Here is a 21,313-nt window from a genome sequence, read left to right on the forward strand (position 1 = left end):
ATGTTAGTTTTTAGTTTTAAGGCTCAGTAATAGCGGCGCGGTCGGGATGGAGTCGGAGCCGCTGCTGGCGTCGGCGGAGCGGAGCTGGTGCGCGGATCCGGACTTCGGCTCCCAGGAGCGGCTGCAGCGGTCCGGCCCCGGCTCCTACTGCTCCACCTCAACCCCCTCAGGGCCCCCGGGGCGTGGAGAGGCGAGGGGCCCCAGCCTGGAGGAGCCCAACGGTGAGGAGTGACCCCTGCCTGGTAATGTGCCCCCTGCAGTGACTATTGCCCCAATATGACCCCCATAATAATAACAACCGCCCCTTGGGGTCCAGTATTATTTATTTATTTATTTATTTATTTATTTATTTAATTTTTTACTTTTGATTAACTTTTTTTTTTTTATTTTTTTGGTGCAGCTTTTATTTTTGTGTGATGACCGGTGCTTCAGAATGACACCGTTCACTACCATAAAACACGCTGCAAAAAAAAATTGGTAAAAAAACTTTTGGGGTTTTTTTTCTTGCCATTTTTTCTGCTATAAAAATGACTTACACATCAAACGTCTGCGGTTTACTTAATGGTTAAATTTTTTTTCAAAATTAAATATTTTTGGTGTCGCCATTTATTTTACTCTGGATGCAGCTGATCGGGGTGTGGTTTTTTTTTTTGTGTTTTTTGTCGTTTTTATCAGTACCAGGCTGAGGTTTTTATTGGTTGATTTTATTATTTTTTTTTTTTGGGGAGGAGGTAAGTAATGAAAATAGGCTCCTGGCTTTTTTTTTTTCTCTCTTTAAAGCCTTTACTGTAAAGGGTTAAATCACTATTTTCATTGATTGGATGTTTTGGATTTGGCGAAACTGAATATCCTCATTTATATTTATTATTTCTTTTTGGATTTTGAAAAAAGGGATCGATTTTAAACTTTTTAAAAAAAAAAAAAAAAAATGATTACAACGCAGATAAAATATTATTACACCAGATCCCCGGGATCTCCATCCGATGATTCCATATACAGCAACATTCACAGTGGTCTGCGCCTCCCCCCCTCCCCCACTCTATATACTTTGGAGGATTCCGCGTTCCGTCCTCTCTTCCGGACATTCCGCCGCTCGCAGCCTTTCTTTTGCTTCTCTGCAGTTGCTGGATGCATCAGATCCCAGTGTAGAGCGGTCATGACTCCCATTATTGGGGATGATGTGAGTCGTCACATGAGGCTGCACCCAGCGTAATTCCTCTAACACATGATGACTGACGGCCATAAAACAAGAGCTGACAAGTCCCGGTCACCAGCGGCTCCGACAGATCCCACACCCGAGTGTCGCAATCCAGACCTCTCTGCACTTTCCGTAACCCCCTCCATCCTGATCACTGTCATCTCGGCCTCCTCTATCCCCCCCATCCTGCTCGCTGTCGTATCCTCCTCTTCTATCCCCCCCCATCCTGCTCGCTGTCCTCTTCTCCTCCTCTATCCCCCCCATCCTGCTCGCTGTCCTCTTCTCCTCCTCTATCCCCCCCCATCCTGCTCGCTGTCGTATCCTCCTCTTCTATCCCCCCCCATCCTGCTCGCTGTCCTCTTCTCCTCTTCTATCCCCCCCCATCCTGCTCGCTGTCGTATCCTCCTCTTCTATCCCCCCCCCATCCTGCTCGCTGTTGTATCCTCCTCCTCTATCCCCCCCATCCTGCTCGCTGTTGTATCCTCCTCCTCTATCCCCCCCCATCCTGCTCGCTGTTGTATCCTCCTCCTCTATCCCCCCATCCTGCTCGCTGTTGTATTCTCCTCCTCTATCCCCCCCCATCCTGCTCGCTGTCGTCTCCTCCTCCTCTATCCCCCCCATCCTGCTCGCTGTCGTCTCCTCCTCCTCCTCCTCTATCCCCCCCATCCTGCTCGCTGTCGTCTCCTCCTCCTCCTCCTCTATCCCCCCCATCCTGCTCGCTGTCGTCTCCTCCTCCTCCTCTATCCCCCCCATCCTGCTCGCTGTCGTCTCCTCCTCCTCTATCCCCCCCATCCTGCTCGCTGTCGTCTCCTCCTCCTCCTCTATCCCCCCATCCTGCTCGCTGTCGTCTCCTCCTCCTCTATCCCCCCCCATCCTGCTCGCTGTCGTCTCCTCCTCCTCTATCCCCCCCATCCTGCTCGCTGTCGTCTCCTCCTCCTCTATCCCCCCCCCCCCATCCTGCTCGCTGTCGTCTCCTCCTCCTCTATCCCCCCCCCCCATCCTGCTCGCTGTCGTCTCCTCCTCCTCTATCCCCCCCATCCTGCTCGCTGTCGTCTCCTCCTCCTCTATCCCCCCCCCCATCCTGCTCGCTGTCGTCTCCTCCTCCTCTATCCCCCCCATCCTGCTCGCTGTCGTCTCCTCCTCCTCTATCCCCCCCCATCCTGCTCGCTGTCGTCTCCTCCTCCTCTATCCCCCATCCTGCTCGCTGTCGTCTCCTCCTCCTCTATCCCCCCCCATCCTGCTCGCTGTCGTCTCCTCCTCCTCTATCCCCCCCATCCTGCTCGCTGTCGTCTCCTCCTCCTCTATCCCCCCCCATCCTGCTCGCTGTCGTCTCCTCCTCCTCTATCCCCCCCCCATCCTGCTCGCTGTCATCTCCTCCTGCTCTATCCCCCCCATCCTGCTCGCTGTCGTCTCCTCCTCCTCTATCCCCCCCCATCCTGCTCGCTGTCGTCTCCTCCTCCTCTATCCCCCCCATCCTGCTCGCTGTCGTCTCCTCCTCCTCTATCCCCCCCATCCTGCTCGCTGTCGTCTCCTCCTCCTCTATCCCCCCATCCTGCTCGCTGTCGTCTCCTCCTCCTCTATCCCCCCATCCTGCTCGCTGTCGTCTCCTCCTCCTCTATCCCCCCATCTTGCTCGCTGTCGTCTCCTCCTCCTCTATCCCCCATCCTGCTCGCTGTCGTCTCCTCTTCTATCCCCCATCCTGCTTGCTGTCGTCTCCTCTTCTATCCCCCCCCATCCTGCTCGCTGTCGTCTCTTCTATCCCCCCCCATCCTGCTCGCTGTCGTCTCCTCCTCTTCTATCCCCCATCCTGCTCGCTGTCGTTTCCTCCTCTTCTATCCCCCCCCATCCTGCTTGCTGTCGTTTCCTACTCTATCCCCCCCATCCTGCTCGCTGTCCTCTTCTCCTCCTCTATCCCCCCCCCATCCTGCTCGCTGTCCTCTTCTCCTCCTCTATCCCCCCCATCCTGCTCGCTGTCCTCTTCTCCTCTATCCCCCCATCCTGCTCGCTGTCCTCTTCTCCTCTTCTATCCCCCTATCCTGCTCGCTGTTCTCTCCTCCTCTATTACCCCCATCCTGCTCGCTGTCCTCTTCTCCTCTTCTATCCCCCTATCCTGCTCGCTGTTCTCTCCTCCTCTATCCCCCCATCCTGCTCGCTGTAATTTCCTCCTCTTCTAACCCCCCATCCTGCTCGCTGTCGTCTCCTCCTCCTCCTCTATCCCCCCCATCCTGCTCACTGTCGTCTCCTCCTCCTCCTCTATCCCCCCCATCCTGCTCGCTGTCGTCTCCTCCTCCTCTATCCCCCCCATCCTGCTCGCTGTCGTCTCCTCCTCCTCTATCCCCCCCATCCTGCTCGCTGTCGTCTCCTCCTCCTCTATTCCCCCCATCCTGCTCACTGTCGTCTCCTCCTCCTCCTCTATCCCCCCCATCCTGCTCGCTGTCGTCTCCTCCTCCTCCTCTATCCCCCCCATCCTGCTCGCTGTTGTCTCCTCCTCCTCCTCTATCCCCCCCATCCTGCTCGCTGTCGTCTCCTCCTCCTCTATCCCCCCCCATTCTGCTCGCTGTCGTCTCCTCCTCCTCTATCCCCCCCCATCCTGCTCGCTGTCGTCTCCTCCTCCTCTATCCCCCCCATCCTGCTCGCTGTCGTCTCCTCCTCCTCTATCCCCCCCATCCTGCTCGCTGTCGTCTCCTCCTCCTCTATCCCCCCATCCTGCTCGCTGCTGTCGTCTCCTCCTCCTCTATCCCCCCCATCCTGCTCGCTGTCGTCTCCTCCTCCTCTATCCCCCCATCCTGCTCGCTGTCGTCTCCTCCTCCTCTATCCCCCCCATCCTGCTCGCTGTCGTCTCCTCCTCCTCTATCCCCCCCATCCTGCTCGCTGTCGTCTCCTCCTCCTCTATCCCCCCCATCCTGCTCGCTGTCGTCTCCTCCTCCTCTATCCCCCCCATCCTGCTCGCTGTTGTCTCCTCCTCCTCTATCCCCCCATCCTGCTCGCTGTCGTCTCCTCCTCCTCTATCCCCCCATCTTGCTCGCTGTCGTCTCCTCCTCCTCTATCCCCCCCATCCTGCTCGCTGTCCTCTTCTCCTCCTCTATCCCCCCCATCCTGCTCGCTGTCCTCTTCTCCTCCTCTATCCCCCCCATCCTGCTCGCTGTCCTCTTCTCCTCCTCTATCCCCCCATCCTGCTCGCTGTCCTCTTCTCCTCTTCTATCCCCCCATCCTGCTCGCTGTCCTCTTCTCCTCTTCTATCCCCCTATCCTGCTCGCTGTTCTCTCCTCCTCTATCCCCCCCATCCTGCTCGCTGTCCTCTTCTCCTCTTCTATCCCCCTATCCTGCTCGCTGTTCTCTCCTCCTCTATCCCCCCATCCTGCTCGCTGTAATTTCCTCCTCTTCTAACCCCCCCATCCTGCTCGCTGTCGGTTCCTCCTCCTCTATCCTCCCATCCTGCTCGCTGTCGGTTCCTCCTCCTCTATCCTCCCATCCTGCTCGCTGTCCTCTCCTCCTCTATCCCCCCATCCTGCTCGCTGTCCTCTTCTCCTCTTCTATCCCCCTATCCTGCTCGCTGTTCTCTCCTCCTCTATCCCCCCATCCTGCTCGCTGTAATTTCCTCCTCTTCTATCCCCCTATCCTGCTCGCTGTCGGTTCCTCCTCCTCTATCCTCCCATCCTGCTCGCTGTCGGTTCCTCCTCCTCTATCCTCCCATCCTGCTCGCTGTCCTCTCCTCCTCTATCCTCCCATCCTGCTTGCTGTCCTCTCCTCCTCTATCCCCCCCATCCTGCTCGCTGTCGGTTCCTCCTCTATCCTCCCATCCTGCTCGCTGTCCTCTCCTCCTCTATCCTCCCATCCTGCTCGCTGTCCTCTCCTCCTCTATCCTCCCATCCTGCTTGCTGTCCTCTCCTCCTCTATCCCCCCCATCCTGCTCGCTGTCTTCTACTCTGCTATTTCCAGCTGTTGTCAGCCAGTTGTCAGGGCTGCAGTTGCCTCCTGTCGTTACAATGTATCGGTTTGCATTCCGGGCTCTCCTCGCTGGATACAATTGTATCAGTCTCTTCTGTGATGTAGTTTCTTCCCTGGAGGGGCCACATTCTAGAGGAAGAAAACGCAGCAGCACCCCGCGCCCCTCTGGAGGATTATAATTGCCGAGTGCCCCCTTGTCAAATGGTAACAATAGTTAATGCCAGGGGACCCCCCAAACCCTAGTAATGGCCCCTGACTCCCTATTTTAAAAGTAGCAGAATATAAATTAGAAGGTCCACAATGAGGCACGGCGGCTTCTCTGTGTATGCGATGCCCTCATCCTGCGAGGGTCCGCAGAGTGTGCCCCCGCCGTCCTGCTGGGCCTGAACTCACCCTCTCGCACTGATACAGGGCATGGTACAGCGGGAGCCTAAATACCTGCTCTGCAGCATGGGGACCGACAGCTGGGAGCCGCGAGCTGCACGTCGGGGTCCGGCACACAACAGACTGCGAGCGGCGGGGACCCCCCGATATAAGGTTTTATGTTCTGTATAGATTGTTTTCTCTTCTGGATGTAACCAGTGAGTTACCATTCACTGACAGCAAGCACAGGTCTTATAAAAGTGATCGATCAGTGAATGCTGCTCCCAGCTGGAGAAGTGACGAGAACATTGTGCTCCTGTCTCCCCAGGGAATGAGGATGAAAACCTCTACGTGAACCAGGCGCTGGTGTTCATAGAAGACGCCATCCAGGTGAGAGCCGGTACCCGTAATGTCTGTACACAGTGACTGCACAGCAGAATAGTGAGTGCAGCTCTGGAGTATAATACAGGAGGTAACTCAGGATCAGTAATGTATGTACACAGTGACTGCACCAGCAGAATAGTGAGTACAGCTCTGGAGTATAATAACAGGAGGTAACTCAGGATCAGTAATGTAATGTATGTACACAGTGACTGCACCAGCAGAATAGTGAGTGCAGCTCTGGAGTATAATAACAGGAGGTAACTCAGGATCAGTAATGTAATGTATGTACACAGTGACTGCACCAGCAGAATAGTGAGTGCAGCTCTGAAGTATAATACAGGAGGTAACTCAGGATCAGTAATGTAATGTATGTATGCAGTGACTGTACCAGCAGAATAGTGAGTGCAGCTCTGGAGTATAATACAGGAGGTAACTCAGGATCAGTAATGTAATGTATGTACACAGCGACTGCACCAGCAGAATAGTGAGTGCAGCTCTGGAGTATAATAAAGGATGTAACTCAGGATCAGTAATGTATGTACACAGTGACTGCACCAGCAGAATAGTGAGTGCAGCTCTGGAGTATAATACAGGAGGTAACTCAGGATCAGTAATGTAATGTATGTACACAGTGACTGCACCAGCAGAATAGTGAGTACAGCTCTGGAGTATAATAACAGGAGGTAACTCAGGATCAGTAATGTAATGTATGTATGCAGTGACTGTACCAGCAGAATAGTGAGTGCAGCTCTGGAGTATAATACAGGAGGTAACTCAGGATCAGTAATGTATGTACACAGTGACTGCACCAGCAGAATAGTGAGTGCAGCTCTGGAGTATAATAACAGGAGGTAACTCAGGATCAGTAATGTAATGTATGTACACAGTGACTGCACCAGCAGAATAGTGAGTGCAGCTCTGGAGTATAATACAGGATGTAACTCAGGATCAGTAATGTATGTACACAGTGACTGCACCAGCAGAATAGTGAGTGCAGCTCTGGAGTATAATAACAGGAGGTAACTCAGGATCAGTAATGTAATGTATGTACACAGTGACTGCACCAGCAGAATATCGAGTGCAGCTCTGGAGTATAATACAGGAGGTAACTCAGGATCAGTAATGTATGTACACAGTGACTGCACCAGCAGAATAGTGAGTGCAGCTCTGGAGTATAATACAGGAGGTAACTCAGGATCAGTAATGTATGTATGCAGTGACTGTACCAGCAGAATAGTGAGTGCAGCTCTGGAGTATAATACAGGAGGTAACTCAGGATCAGTAATGTAATGTATGTATGCAGTGACTGTACCAGCAGAATAGTGAGTGCAGCTCTGGAGTATAATACAGGAGGTAACTCAGGATCAGTAATGTAATGTATGTATGCAGTGACTGTACCAGCAGAATAGTGAGTGCAGCTCTGGAGTATAATACAGGAGGTAACTCAGGATCAGTAATGTAATGTATGTACACAGCGACTGCACCAGCAGAATAGTGAGTGCAGCTCTGGAGTATAATAAAGGATGTAACTCAGGATCAGTAATGTATGTACACAGTGACTGCACCAGCAGAATAGTGAGTGCAGCTCTGGAGTATAATACAGGAGGTAACTCAGAATCAGTAATGTAATGTATGTACACAGTGACTGTACCAGCAGAATAGTGAGTGCAGCTCTGCAGTACGTACAATACATTCATAGTGTTGTGGTGTTGGGTCGGTCTTCTTTAGAAACATCTGGTTTCTCTCTCCCCGTCGGCCTCTGGACGTGTCGATCACTTTTTGTATGAGTGTTGGGTAATGATATATTTTGGGTTTCGCCTCGGGGGATCTATGTACCAAAATCCTCCAGTGGAGAACAAGGGTGGCTCGTGACTGTAGACCGGGGAGGACGGGGAGCGCTCCGGGGTTTCCCACACAGTGTACAAAGAGCTTTTCTTGTGGGGGGATTTCGTCCTGATGACTGGTGCGGCCGGTGACTCCAGCGTCTGATCCTATGTATAGAAAATGGAAAATGAGGACGCTTCAGGAATATTTTCTTCCCGTTTAGTGTATGCAGCTCTCGTGCAGACTAATGCTCCTCCATGGTTATAGGCGACATCCCCCGCTTTAGCCTGACTCTTCTGTGTTTTCAGTATCGCTCCATAGACCATCGGGTCGACCTGAACTCGCTGCAGTTGTATCGATGGTATTATTCGGACCTGTGCCAATGGTAAGCGACATCCGCCTTCACATAGATTAATGCTATGAATGTGGAAACCGTCAGCAAGTGGGGTAATATTGGCTTGATCAATGGAGATCTTGCAATCATCAATAGGATTCAGCCATTAATGTTGGGCGGTATCTGACTGTGGTGGTCTCCGTGGGCGGCTGTGGTGGGCGCTCAGGACCCAGTCCTGCCCCAGGACCTCTCACTAGGCGCAGGCTTAGCTGGGGCTGGTTTTTGCCGCCCATTGACCTCTTCTCATTTTCTTCTGTAGGATTCTGAATGTGACGATATTTGTGAATCTGGCGCTGGCCTTCATAGAGAAGCCGTCCTCGCTGACGGTGACCTCCGATGTCCGGTATCGCAAAGACGCCTGGGAGCCTCCGTGTGGCCTCACCGAGAGCGTGGAGCTCCTCACCTTCCTGCTGTTTATAGCAGATCTGTCCGTGAAGGTAGGAGCCCGAGAGCCGCCGGAGCCCGAGAGCCATCGGAGCCCCCCCACCCCACCCCTCCACTGCGGTCAGCAACAAGAGGGCGAGGTGCCCGGCCCCCTCATTCCCATTCTCCCGATGACTAGGTCCCTGGCCTCTTCTTTTCCCTAGGAGGCCAAGTGCCTGGATGCTTTTTCTCCTTCCCTGTCTGCTTCTTCACTCCCACCCTGGGGTGCGGGGTCCCTGGTCCCTTATTCTCCTTTCTCTCCCATGGGGTGTGGGTCCCTGGCCCTCCTTTTTTTTTTTTTTTCTCCTTCTCTTTCTGCTTCCTCTCCCCTGGGGTGCGGGTGCCTGGCCCTCTTTTCTCCTCCTTTCTCCTTCCTCTCCCTGCGGGGTCCCTGGTCCCCTTTTCTCCTTCCCTGTCCGCTTCCTCTCCCCTGGGGTGCTGGGTCCCTGGACCCCTTATCTCCTTCTCTTTCTGATAACTCTCCCCCGGGGTCCCTGGACCCTTTTTCTCCTTCCCTTTCCGCTTCCTCTCCCTTGGGGTGCGGGGTCCCTGGTCCCCTTTTCTCCTTCCCTTTCCGCTTCCTCTCCCCTGGGGTGCGGGGTCCCTGGTCCCCTTTTCTCCTTTTCTCCTTCCCTTTCCGCTTCCTCTCCCCTGGGGTGCGGGGTCCCTGGTCCCCTTTTCTCCTTTTCTCCTTCCCTTTCCGCTTCCTCTCCCCTGGGGTGCGGGGTCCCTGGTCCCCTTTTCTCCTTCCCTTTCCGCTTCCTCTCCCCTGGGGTGCGGGGTCCCTGGTCCCCTTTTCTCCTTTTCTCCTTCTCTTTCCGCTTCCTCTCCCCTGGGGTGCGGGGTCCCTGGTCCCCTTTTCTCCTTCCCTTTCTGCTTCCTCTTCCCCCGGGGTGCAGGGTCCCTGGCCCTCTTTTCTCCCTCCCTTTCTGCTCCCTCGGGATGCGGGGTTCCTGGTCCTCTTTTCTCCTTCTCTTTTTGCTCCCTCTCCCCCGGGATGCGGGGTCCCTGGTCCCCTTTTCTCCTTCCCTTTCCGCTTCCTCTCCCCCTAGGGTGCGGGGTCCCTGGTCCCTTCTTCTCCTTCCCTTTCTGCTTTTTCTCCCCTGGGGTGCGCGGGGTCTCTGGTCCCCTTTTTCCCCTTTTCTGCTTCCTCTCCCCCCCCGGGGTGCGGGGTCCCTTGTTCTCCTTCCTCTCCTCCCGGGGTGCGGGGTCCCTGGTCCCCTTTTCTCCTTCCCTTTCTGCTTCCTCCCCCCCCCCCCTCCCCCAGGGGTCTCTGGTCGTTTCTTCTTCTCTTCCCCCTGGATTGGGGTCTCCGGCCTTCTACCTCCCCGTTGCAGTCCGTCCTCTTTGCCTGTGTGCCTCCGTCCTGCATTGAGCTGTCCCACAGGTCCCCAGCCCACGTCTTTCCATTGCTCCCGTTGAGGCCTGGATAAGGGTGGACGCTCACTTCAATGTTTGCATTTTAATATTATAAATAATGAGGACGATCTGGACATCATTTTTTCCTGTAGAGTTACTTGATCGGGTGGACGGAGTTCCTGAAGAACAAGTGGCTCCTCGGCTACCTCCTGGCGCTCGGCGTGTCCCTGGCGGACTGGACGGTGTCTCTGTGCTTCATGTGCCGCGAGGTAATGAGCCCGTGTGGTGGAGCCTGGGGTCGGGGCCGCTCCGAGGACAGGCGGACCCCAAACACATAGAGGAACATTGGGTTATAAAAGGGAAAAGATTTACTGTAGTGTCCGAAAAGCTGCAGAATCTCCACCCAAAATCGGAGCAATGTGTCCGGGAGGAGCGGATTGTGCCCTTCTCTATCCGAAGCTTTCGGTTTTGAGGACCGCTTTTGTGTGTAGCGGGGGGCAGCGTAATGCAGTGTCTGCAGGACCCCCTTAGTTTGGCGCTGACCCTCTTATTGGTTCTCTGGGAAGTTCTCCTGATCCTCACAACATGGATTTTCTTTTTTCAGGGGGTGCGAATCCGGAGGCTCCTGCGCCCATTCTTTCTTCTCCAGAACTCATCTCTAATGAAGAAGACTCTAAAATGCATCAAGAGGACTCTGCCGGAGATGGGCAGGTAGGACGGCGGCGGGGGGCATCGGCGGGCACCAGACTTGGTGAGGGATTTCGCCCAGTGAAGGGGTCCCGCCTTGTAAGGGGGTCTCGTCTGGTGAGGGTGATCGGGTCTCGTCTGGTGATCGGGTCTCGTCTGGTGATCGGGTCTCGTCTGGTGATCGGGTCTCGTCTGGTGATCGGGTCTCGTCTGGTGATCGGGTCTCGCCTGGTGATCGGGTCTCGCCTGGTGATCGGGTCTCGCCTGGTGATCGGGTCTCGCCTGGTGATCGGGTCTCGCCTGGTGAGGGTGAGGGGGTCTCGCCTGGTGAGGGTGAGGGGGTCTCGTCTGGTGAGGGTGAGGGGGTCTCGTCTGGTGAGGGTGAGGGTTCCCGTCTGGTGAGGGTTCCCACCTGGTGAGGGTGTGTGGGTCTCGCCTGGTTAGGGGTCCCGTGAGGGTGAGGGGGTCTTGCCTGGTGAGGGGTCTCGTTGGGTGGATGTCCCCTCTGATCTGTGGTTCTCCGCCCGCAGTGTGATGCTGCTCCTGGCGCTGCACCTCTGCCTCTTCACCATGTTCGGGATGCTGCTGTTCGCTCACGCCAAGGTAACTACATCACTAATGCCGGACACTTCACCTCTGTCCTCGCGTCTGCGGACCCTCAATATTCTCACTGTGGACCCCCCCCCATGACCTGTGCGCCCCAGCAACATCTGAACTTTTTTTGTCTGCAAAACCTTTCCTAAAGAGCGTCCTGCCGCTCCGCCATGTGCTGCCGCCATTCATACTGCGTGCACGAGTGAGGAGGAATGATGGGAGCAGTTCTGCAGGTGCTTCTTGCTGTATAACCGTGTATAATTACAGCCGTCATCTCCAGCCGGACTCCTGGGATCTCTGCCGTGAAGGAGCAGGGAGGAAGCACAGGGGCCATGACTGTGTCTGGACCACCCCTTTAACAGGAAACCCCTGCACGTTGTGTCTTCATATTGACGCCCTGTTATTGTGTCCGGAGCCCAAAATCACATTAACATTAAATCAAATTAACCTTTTATCCCCTTCCATTAGCATGAGGCAGAGGGCGCCTGTTGTGCTGGGTCATCAGTATGCGGTGGGTGGGGGTCTGACACCCGGCGTCCCCTCTGGATCAGCTGTTGTCGGTCGGCTCTAGCTCTCCGCACAGTGGTCATTTTTGGAACTGCAGCAGACATATATATATGTGTGTGTGTGTGTATGTATGTGTGTATATATATATATATATATATATATATATATATATATATATATATATATATATATATATATATATATATATATATATATATATATATATATATATATATATATATATATATATATATATATATATATATATATATATATATATATATATATATATATATATATATGTGTGTGTGTGTATATGTATATGTATGTGTGTGTGTGTGTGTGTGTGTGTGTATATGTATGTATATATATATATATATATATATATATATATATATATATATATATATATATATATATATATATATATATATATATATATATATGTGTATGTATATATATGTATGTATATATATATATATATATTTATATTTTAGTTCTTTGGTATCACATACATCCATGTGACTGCTGCATCCAGTCGTTGGCCTCAGGATTCTTTTTATGCAGTACACTGGTGATTGGCTGCAGGGGTACGGGACGTCATCGCTCTGAGGCAGTTCATGTATCCAGGTCTGCGTCAGTGCTGTCAGGACGAGTGGGGGGGGGGTCCGTTGTGTGGTCAGGACGGGGGGTCCTCCTGCGGTAGGGGGGGTCCCACGATGCGGTCAGAACAGATGGTTCCCGCGGTGCGGTCAGGACGGGGGGTCCCGCTGCGCTCACATGTGGTCTGGCGTATTCTCTGACCCTGCTCTTGTTTCCGCGCAGGTCCTCCGCTCTCTGCTCTCCTCTGTTGTCAGGACTTTGCTCTCCGCCTCATCGCCTCTCCGGTGACTCTCCGCTTTTCTTTCTCTGACTGTATTCATGTAGATTTGTCTGTGTCATTGTTTTTTTTGATCTTTCACTGACGATTTCTCCGCTTTCCTTTTGTCTGTTTTTGCCCCCAGGACTCTAAGGTCGACTTCGAGTGGTCTCGATATTTCCGCAATCTGCCGGACTCGCTGACCTCCCTCCTGGTGCTGCTGACCACTGCTAACAATCCCGACGGTGAGTTACATAACATGGAGCTGCACATTCTACATGAGGCGGCACTCACACTCAGGGAAGTGGTCGTATAGAGTCCCTGTCCTGGGAGAACACGTCACATCTAATACAAGACAATGTCCTGCTGCTGATTGGCATTGTGCTGTAATTTAGTCTGTCATCTACAAGTACATCCAGATCCTTCTATAGCAGTGACTCTCCTAGTTCTACCCCCTACAGAACATATAGTGCCTGCAGATTACTACTCCCAGATCCTTCTGTGTCAGCGATTCTCCTAGTTTACACCCTCCTAGAACATTTTGGTGCCTGCAGATTGTTTCAGATCCTTCTCTACCAGTGACTCTACTAGTTTTACATCTCCTAGAACATATTGTGCCCCCATTACTGCACCCAGATCCTTCTGTTAGTGACTCTCCTAAATAAATCCCCATCTACATATCCAGGTCCTTCTGTCAGTGATTTTCCTAGTTGTGCTCCCCCCAGAACATATAATGCCCACAGATTTATTACACCCATATTGTTCTTTACAAGTGACTCTCACTATTTCACTCCCCCTATTTGATATAGTGTCTGCAGATTTTCACCCAAATCCTTCTCTACCAGTGACTCTCCTAGTTATAGTCCTCCTAGAACATACGTTACTCACAGATTACTACACTCAGATCCTTCTTTATCAGTGACTCTTCTAGTTTTGCTACCCCTAGAACATATGGTGCTGGCACATCAGGGGGTAGAGGGAAAAAAAAAATGTAACTGGTAATGAAGGAGCTGGTGGGCTGGTGTCAGGTGGCTGGGCGCTTGTGTCGGGTGGCTGGGCGCTTGTGTCGGGTGGCTGGGCGCTTGTGTCGGGTGGCTGGGCGCTTGTGTCGGGTGGCTGGGCGCTGCTGCTGTCGGGTGGCTGGGCGCTGCTGCTGTCGGGTGGCTGGGCGCTGCTGCTGTCGGGTGGCTGGGCGCTGCTGCTGTCGGGTGGCTGGGCGCTGCTGCTGTCGGGTGGCTGGGCGCTTGTGTCGGGTGGCTGGGCGCTGCTGCTGTCGGGTGGCTGGGCGCTGCTGCTGTCGGGTGGCTGGGCGCTGCTGCTGTCGGGTGGCTGGGCGCTGCTGCTGTCGGGTGGCTGGGCGCTGCTGCTGTCGGGTGGCTGGGCGCTGCTGCTGTCGGGGTGCTGCTGTCTGGTGGTGGGGCGCTGCTGCTGTCGGGGCGCTGCTGTCTGGTGGTGGGGCGCTGCTGCTGTCGGGGCGCTGCTGTCGGGTGGCGGTCTTCTTCATATATTGTTTCGGTTGCTACTTAATAACCTGATATTGTCTTGAATGGTTGTAATGGACTAATCGTGCCCTTTGTCCCCTGCAGTGATGATTCCGGCGTATTCCTACAACCGTGCGTACGCCCTCTTCTTCATCATCTTCACAGTCATTGGTAGGTGATCTGTGGGGGTCCCTGCTCCCCCCCGCACCGGTCAGTAAGGCCTGATCTCCCGCGGCCAGTAATGTTGCTGTCGTCCTCTGCAGGGAGTCTGATCTTGATGAATTTGCTGACCGCTGTCATCTACAACCAGTTCCGCGGCTACTTAATGGTGCGTGTCACTGGATTTACATTTGTCCAGGATCAGAAAAAAAAATTAAAGTGTGAGAATTGTCGCCTTTCGATCTTTACTTGTGTCCCCAAAACATCACATGAACCCCAAAAGGGGATTTCAATGGAGAGGTCCTGACACCGGCAAAAGAAAAAGTCTCGGAATCGGTGACTCAGAGCAAATGTTCTACACATTTTTTAACTTTTACTTTTTTGTAGTGTATTTTATTTTTCTCGTTTCTGTACTTTATATGGCTAAGAAAATATTATCAATCAAAAGTACAAATCCTCCCGTGAAAGAGCGATGTGGGCGGAGGAGAAAACGAAAAATGACCTGTGGTGGGAAGGGGTTAAAGTCATCGGTCTCTGAGTGAGCGGTGGTGATGGTGATGGTATAGCATGCGGCCGCGGTCACCGCTTTGGTTCTTTCCTGCAGAAATCGGTGCAGGCGTCGCTGCTGCGGAGGCGGCTGGGGATCCGAGCGGCATTTGAAGTTCTCTCCTTCTTCCGGGATGTGACGTCCCGCGAGCGCGACCAGGAGTAAGTGTGGGACGGAATATTTAGTAACGGTTTTTGTCTTTTTTAACCCTTTTTTTAAGCTCTTATTAACCCCTTAGCAACTTCTGCCGTCCACTTCTGCAGTTATAGGCACTTACTCAGCCGCCGTGCCACGTGGTGGAGGTGCCGGACGGTCGCTACCCAGTAACTGCCGTGATCAGAGCCGCCAACTGTTTAGATGCTTCTGGTGATTGTGACCGCAGCATCTAAGCGGTTGGGAGCAGGTGGTGGAGAGAGAGCTGCTGACGCTCGGCTCCTTCCACCGTGTCCACAGTCCTGCCACTCAGTCCTCTCGTTCCCGCAGGTCCTGTGTGGACTGTGACACCTTCACTAAAGTCCTGCTGAAAGTCAAGCTGGATTGTGACTGCAAGATGGCGATCATAGAGGTGGGAAACACTGGGCATTTTTTATGGAATTGTTGCCCCTTTTTGTTTTTATCGATTATTATTATTATTATTATTATTATTATTATTATTTTGCTTTTTTTATTTTATTTAATTTTTATTTGTTTTTTTGCAGCAAGCGAAGTCCTGCCCCGGAGGCGTCATCTCTGCGGAGCGCTTCCAGAAACTGTTCGATGAACTGGATAAGGATCCGGTCAGACAGGTAACTCGTCTCTGGGTTTCTGGTCCGTCCTTACTGGCGCCCTGCACTTTGTCACCTGCAGAGGAACCCCTTACCCAGTGGTACCAGACTCTGCCTGATTTGTGGGGGCTGGTATCGTCCCCCTCCTTCTATGCCGCAGGTTGGCTCATCCTCTGAGGATTGTCGGATGCTGACAACCATCTTGCTGCTCACAGCTGAGTTTTTGTTCCTCTGTGTCTGGAGTCTGATCTGCATTGGATGTCTAAAAGTCAAGCGACGATCCATGAAAATGCAGGGTTTATTTTTTTTTTTTTTTTTTTTGGTGAAGGTAGAATCCTGGAGAACGAATATTGACCACCAGCCCTAGAGTACATTGTAACGAACTGCAGCTGTGAGTGCGGACCCCCCCCAGAGTGCGGACCCTCCCGAGCACCACCCTGAGATTAAACAAGAGCAAACAGCGCTCTCGAATTAGGCAGAAGTTACGTTTACCTCTTCGAGACATGGTGGAACATTTATATTGATTAAAGAGGGTGAAGAACATTATAACTAGTGGGAAAGGGGCAACTTTCCAATTACTGGGGGTCTGACCTCCTGCCCCCACCAGTCCCAAGATTCTATTTATCTCTTTGGGACTCTTGGTGATAAAGGAGCGCTGTACAACGCAGGCATGTGATCTACAATTAGAGACATGGATGCGCGCACGCGCTCAACAGAGATGGGAAGGTGGGCGCGCGATGGATGGGAAGGTGGGCGCGCGATGGATGGGAAGGTGGGTGCGCGAGGGTAAGGCAGGCGCACTGCTGGGGCGCACGAGGAGAAGGCGGGCGGCGAGGGTAAGGCAGGCGCACTGCTGGGGCGCACGAGGGGAAGGCGGGCGCACTGCTGGGGCGCACGAGGGGAAGGCGGGCGCACTGCTGGGGCGCACGAGGGGAAGGCGGGCGCACTGCTGGGGCGCACGAGGGGAAGGCGGGCGCACGAGGGGAAGGCAGGCACACTGCTGGGCGCACGAGGGGGAGGCAGGCGCATGCTCCTGATCAGTCACTTTACAACATAATATTTCAGCGCTCTGGATTGGGGGGTCCCAGCAGTCGGCCCCCTAGTGATCATCTATGACCCCTCTGTATCTCTGCGTACATCGCTCCTTTGTTTCCTCAGCACCCGCCGCAGCCCGAGTATCAGTCCAGGTTCCTTCAGATCCTGCAGATCGTCGGCAGCCATCGCTATTTTGACTACCTGGGGAACGTGGTGGCTCTGGGCAATCTCCTCTCCATCTGTGTAAGTGACGAGCTGCATCTTATACCATATCACATTTACATTCAGAATATCCCCAGACAGATCCGGCTCCGCAGTGTAATAGAGCGGTGTCCTGAGCGGAGGACCCTCCCTCCCTCCATGGCAGCCATGTACCCTAATAATACAGAGGGTGGCAATACTTGTACAGGGGACTGTAATATTGATGTCTTGTCACTATTTGTGATTGATCGGACGTGTCCGCCCCGTCAGCTTTTCGGGGTCTCGTTGCTGCTGTGAGTACAGGACCCTCATCAATGTCTACCAGTATATTTAACCCCACAAAGAGATGTAGAGTATCTGGTGCTGTGCTGCAGATCAGAATTACACCTACACTCCTTGAGTTTGGGGCCCTCATTTTATAATTAGTGAGGGGGGGCTCCGCAGTGATGGACCCCCATAGAGTTCCCTGTATATATGTGATATCAGGTTTCTGACAAGTGACAATGGCACCAGATCAGGACCGGCTTAGCAGATTTCTATTCTCTCAAGATAAGTGGGGAGGGGTCTCGAAAAGGGGGAAGATGAAACAGAAATGATGGTGGAAAGTTGCAGATATTTGGGGGGGGGTTTGGGCGTTGGGTGAATTTTCTCACAAAGTTGTAACTCTGGTTCTTCCTCTGGTTGTGCTTCTCAGGCCGTGCTGATGATTGATGCTGAGAAATCCGGGGTGGATCGGGACGATTTCTTCCTGGGTGTGAGTATCTTCCTTCATGCTTTTGTTGCAGAGGCTGCTGGAAGTAAAGGATCCTATTCACCAGTTTCTATAATTATCTGTAAACCATAAACGTTTCATCTTTTCCGATGTCTTGGAGACGGCTCTGAAGATGTTTTCTGTGGATACAAGGTCTCCAGTGTCTCTTTATAGGACGGATTTAGCAGATTGAGGTTTTGGTTGCAGAGGCTGCTGGAAGTAAAGGAATCTCTATATTATTTCCAGGCCATAAATTGCTTCTTCATCCTGTATTATGTCCTGGAAATGTCCCTGAAGATTTTCTCTCTGGGAATTAAGAACTACGTCTCCTACACGAGCAACATATTTGATGGCGTCCTCACGTTCATTCTGCTGGTAAGTGACGAAACGCTTTGTGATTTCTGTTAAGTGCTGTGCCAAAGCCGGAGAGTGATCGGGGGGGGGGGGCGTGGTGCAAAAGCCGGAGAGCGATCGAGGGGGGCCGCCGTGCAAAAGCCGGAGAGCGATCGAGGGGGGCCGCCGTGCAAAAGCCGGAGAGCGATTGGGGGGCCGCCGTGCAAAAGCCGGAGAGCGATTGGGGGGGCCGCCGTGCAAAAGCCGGAGAGCGATTGGGGGGGCCGCCGTGCAAAAGCCGGAGAGCGATTGGTGGGGCCGCCGTGCAAAAGCCGGAGAGCGATTGGTGGGGCCGCCGTGCAAAAGCCGGAGAGCGATTGGTGGGGCCGCCGTGCAAAAGCCGGAGAGCGATTGGTGGGGCCGCCGTGCAAAAGCCGGAGAGCGATTGGTGGGGCCGCCGTACAAAAGCCAGAGAGCGATTGGTGGGGCCGCCATGCAAAAGCCGGAGAGCGATTGGTGGGACCGCCGCGCAAAAGCCGGAGAGCGATTGGGGGGACCGCCGTGCAAAAGCCGAAGAGCGATTGGGGGGGCCGCCGTACAAAAGCCAGAGAGCGATTGGTGGGGCCGCCATGCAAAAGCCGGAGAGCGATTGGTGGGACCGCCGCGCAAAAGCCGGAGAGCGATTGGGGGGACCGCCGTGCAAAAGCCGAAGAGCGATTTGGGGGGGCCGCCGTGCAAAAGCACTTCTCACGAGCAGCTTGTCCTTGTCTTGCAGGTTTTGGAGATTGCCACCTTTGCGATATACAAGTTCCCACATCCCGGCTGGTAAGTGTGGATGAATATATGGGCCGTTTAGGTGAAGCCTCGTGTTTCCGCTGTGTTTTGGGTAAAATGAGGGTCAAGATCTGCAGCCACATCCGATTTTACTGCAATCCCTTTAAGCCACGTAATGGAGTGGTGCGGGGGCGACCCACTTACCATGCTTTTGGTTCCAGGAAGCCGGACATGCAGGGGCTGCTCTCCCTATGGGAAATGGTCCGACTCGTCAACATGTTTATAGTCTTCAGATTTCTGCGGATCATCCCGAATATGAAGGTGGGTGAGTCGGTGATGCCCCCGGTAAGGGATCGAGCTACCACTCCCTTTTAAGTGACATCACTCTGATGTCATAGTATGTCGCGGGCCTCAGGAAGCTGGAGGACGGCTGTAACACAACTTCCCATGGTGACCCCCTCCCCACTATATTGTGACAACCGGCCCGAGGATCCTGCCGGCAGCCTCCACCAGGGGGAGCTCAGGAGCTTACCGCGTCTACATTCATCTCCATGACTGTATGCGATGAGCTCTCCTGCTCCCCCTAGTGGTGGCTGCAGGCAGAATTTTTGGCTTTATCTAAGTCTCTGCAGTGATATTTGGAGCTTTGTATACAGCTGAAGTAACATTATTCTCCCTTACTTGCAGGTTATGGCGCTTGTGGCCAGCACTGTGCTGGATCTAGTAAAGAATTTACGGGCCTTCGCTGGCATTCTGGTGGTAAGGATCATTTATTAGGAGTTTCTTGGTCACAATATGCTTCAATGCAGTTTTTGCGGATATCCATTGTTATATAAAAGGTGCCGACCTGCAGCCACCACTAGGGGGAGCTCACTGTATAAACATATATTGTTGAGTAGTGATGGGCGGACCTGGACAGTAAAAGTCCAGATTCGTGCGGTTTCAAAAGTTACCGATGAGTGCCAGACCCGGGCCCGGGATTCCAGATAATGATTGCGGGTCAGTATTGTGGCAAAAAAATAAAATATTTCGCGTAGGGTCCCCCCGTATTTTGATTCCCAGTACAGATAAAGCCCATGGTTACAGGCTGCTGCATCCAGCCCTGCATTTATCTTTGTTGTGCATCATAATAAGAGGAACCGCATGCGGCTTTTTTTTTTTTTTTTTTTTAATGATTCAAATAATTAAAAAAACGGCGTGTGGTTCTCACTAATTGTGATACCCAGCCACAATAAAGCCCAACAGCTGGGTGCTGGTTTTCTCAGGCTGAGGAGGTCCCATGGTTATTGGGCGCCCCCCAGCCTAAAGATAGCAGCCTGCAGCCGCCCAGGATTGTCGAATCCATCACATGCGACAAGCCCGACGCTTTATCCAGCTCTTCCCGATTGTCCTGGTGTGGTGGCAATCAGGGTAATAAAGGACTAATCACGGTACACAACTGTCATCAAGCCCAGAATTAGTGATGGGAAGGGATCTTGTCATATAGCTTTGTATACAAAGAGCTCCCCCTAGTGGTGGCTGCAGACAGGATCTTATCATGTATCTCTGTATACAGGGAGCTCCCCCTAGTGGTGGCTGCAGACAGGATCTTATCATGTATCTCTGTATACAGGAAGCTCCCCCTAGTGGTGGCTGCAGACAGGATCTTATCATGTATCTCTGTATACAGGGAGCTCCCCCTAGTGGTGGCTGCAGACAGGATCTTATCATGTATCTCTGTATACAGGAAGCTCCCCCTAGTGGTGGCTGCAGACAGGATCTTATCATGTATCTCTGTATACAGGGAGCTCCCTCTAGTGGAGGCTGCAGACAGGATCTTATCATGTATCTCTGTATACAGGGAGCTCCCCCTAGTGGTGACTGCAGACAGGATCTTATCATGTATCTCTGTATACAGGGAGCTCCCCCTAGTGATGGCAGCAGACAGGATCTTATCATGTATCTCTGTATACAGGGAGTTCCCCCTAGTGGTGGCTACAGACAGGATCGTATCATGTATCTCTGTATACAGGGAGCTCCCCCTAGTGGTGGCTACAGACAGGATCTTATCATATATCTCTGTATACAGGGAGCTCCCCCTAGTGGTGGCTGCAGACAGGATCTTATCATGTGTATCTGTATACAGGGAGCTCCCCCTAGTGGAGGCTGCAGACAGGATCTTATAATGTATCTCTGTATACAGGGAGCTCCCCCTAGTGGTGGCTGCAGACAGGATCTTATCACGTATCTCTGTATACAGGGAGCTCCCCCTAGTGGTGACTGCAGACAGGATCTTATCATGTATCTCTGTATACAGGGAGTTCCCCCTAGTGGTGGCTGCAGACAGGATCTTATCATGTATCTTTGTATACAGGGAGCTCCCCCTAGTGGTGGCTGCAGACAGGATGTTATGTATCTCTGTATATAGGGAGCTCCCCCTAGTGGTGACTGCAGACAGGATCTTATCATGTATCTCTGTATACAGGGAGCTCCCCCTAGTGGTGGCTGCAGACAGGATCTTATCATGTATCTCTGTATACAGGGAGCTCCCCCTAGTGGTGGCTGCAGACAGGATCTTATCATGTATCTCTGTATACAGGGAGTTCCCCCTAGTGGTGGCTGCAGACAGGATCTTATCATGTATCTCTGTATACAGGGAGCTCCCTCTAGTGGTGGCTGCAGACAGGATCTTATCATGTATCTCTGTATACAGGGAGCTCCCCCTAGTGGTGGCTGCAGACAGGATCTT

General features: G+C 52.8%; 1 protein-coding gene across 3 annotated transcripts in view; it reads left to right on the forward strand.

The window, feature by feature from the left end:
- TPCN2 (two pore segment channel 2) overlaps positions 1 to 21,313 on the forward strand; it is a 39,453-nt gene continuing 18,140 nt past the window's right edge. For 2 of the 3 annotated variants that reach the window (XM_075325197.1, XM_075325198.1), the window contains exons 1-19: positions 1 to 221; positions 5,838 to 5,899; positions 8,026 to 8,102; positions 8,371 to 8,548; positions 10,046 to 10,162; positions 10,498 to 10,604; positions 11,111 to 11,183; positions 12,686 to 12,785; positions 14,127 to 14,192; positions 14,285 to 14,349; positions 14,785 to 14,888; positions 15,211 to 15,292; positions 15,426 to 15,512; positions 16,650 to 16,769; positions 17,422 to 17,481; positions 17,725 to 17,853; positions 18,587 to 18,636; positions 18,807 to 18,906; positions 19,273 to 19,344. In XM_075325197.1, the coding sequence (XP_075181312.1) occupies positions 47 to 221; positions 5,838 to 5,899; positions 8,026 to 8,102; positions 8,371 to 8,548; positions 10,046 to 10,162; positions 10,498 to 10,604; positions 11,111 to 11,183; positions 12,686 to 12,785; positions 14,127 to 14,192; positions 14,285 to 14,349; positions 14,785 to 14,888; positions 15,211 to 15,292; positions 15,426 to 15,512; positions 16,650 to 16,769; positions 17,422 to 17,481; positions 17,725 to 17,853; positions 18,587 to 18,636; positions 18,807 to 18,906; positions 19,273 to 19,344 (1,824 nt within the window). In that variant the 5' untranslated portion in view covers positions 1 to 46. Of the gene's footprint in view, positions 222 to 5,837; positions 5,900 to 8,025; positions 8,103 to 8,370; positions 8,549 to 10,045; positions 10,163 to 10,497; positions 10,605 to 11,110; positions 11,184 to 12,506; positions 12,569 to 12,685; positions 12,786 to 14,126; positions 14,193 to 14,284; positions 14,350 to 14,784; positions 14,889 to 15,210; positions 15,293 to 15,425; positions 15,513 to 16,649; positions 16,770 to 17,421; positions 17,482 to 17,724; positions 17,854 to 18,586; positions 18,637 to 18,806; positions 18,907 to 19,272; positions 19,345 to 21,313 lie in introns of those variants that run through there. The other variant, XM_075325199.1, reaches the window with a different exon arrangement.

The sequence above is a fragment of the Anomaloglossus baeobatrachus genome, chromosome 10 (genome assembly GCF_048569485.1).
Source record: "Anomaloglossus baeobatrachus isolate aAnoBae1 chromosome 10, aAnoBae1.hap1, whole genome shotgun sequence".
Classification (NCBI taxonomy): domain Eukaryota; kingdom Metazoa; phylum Chordata; class Amphibia; order Anura; family Aromobatidae; genus Anomaloglossus; species Anomaloglossus baeobatrachus.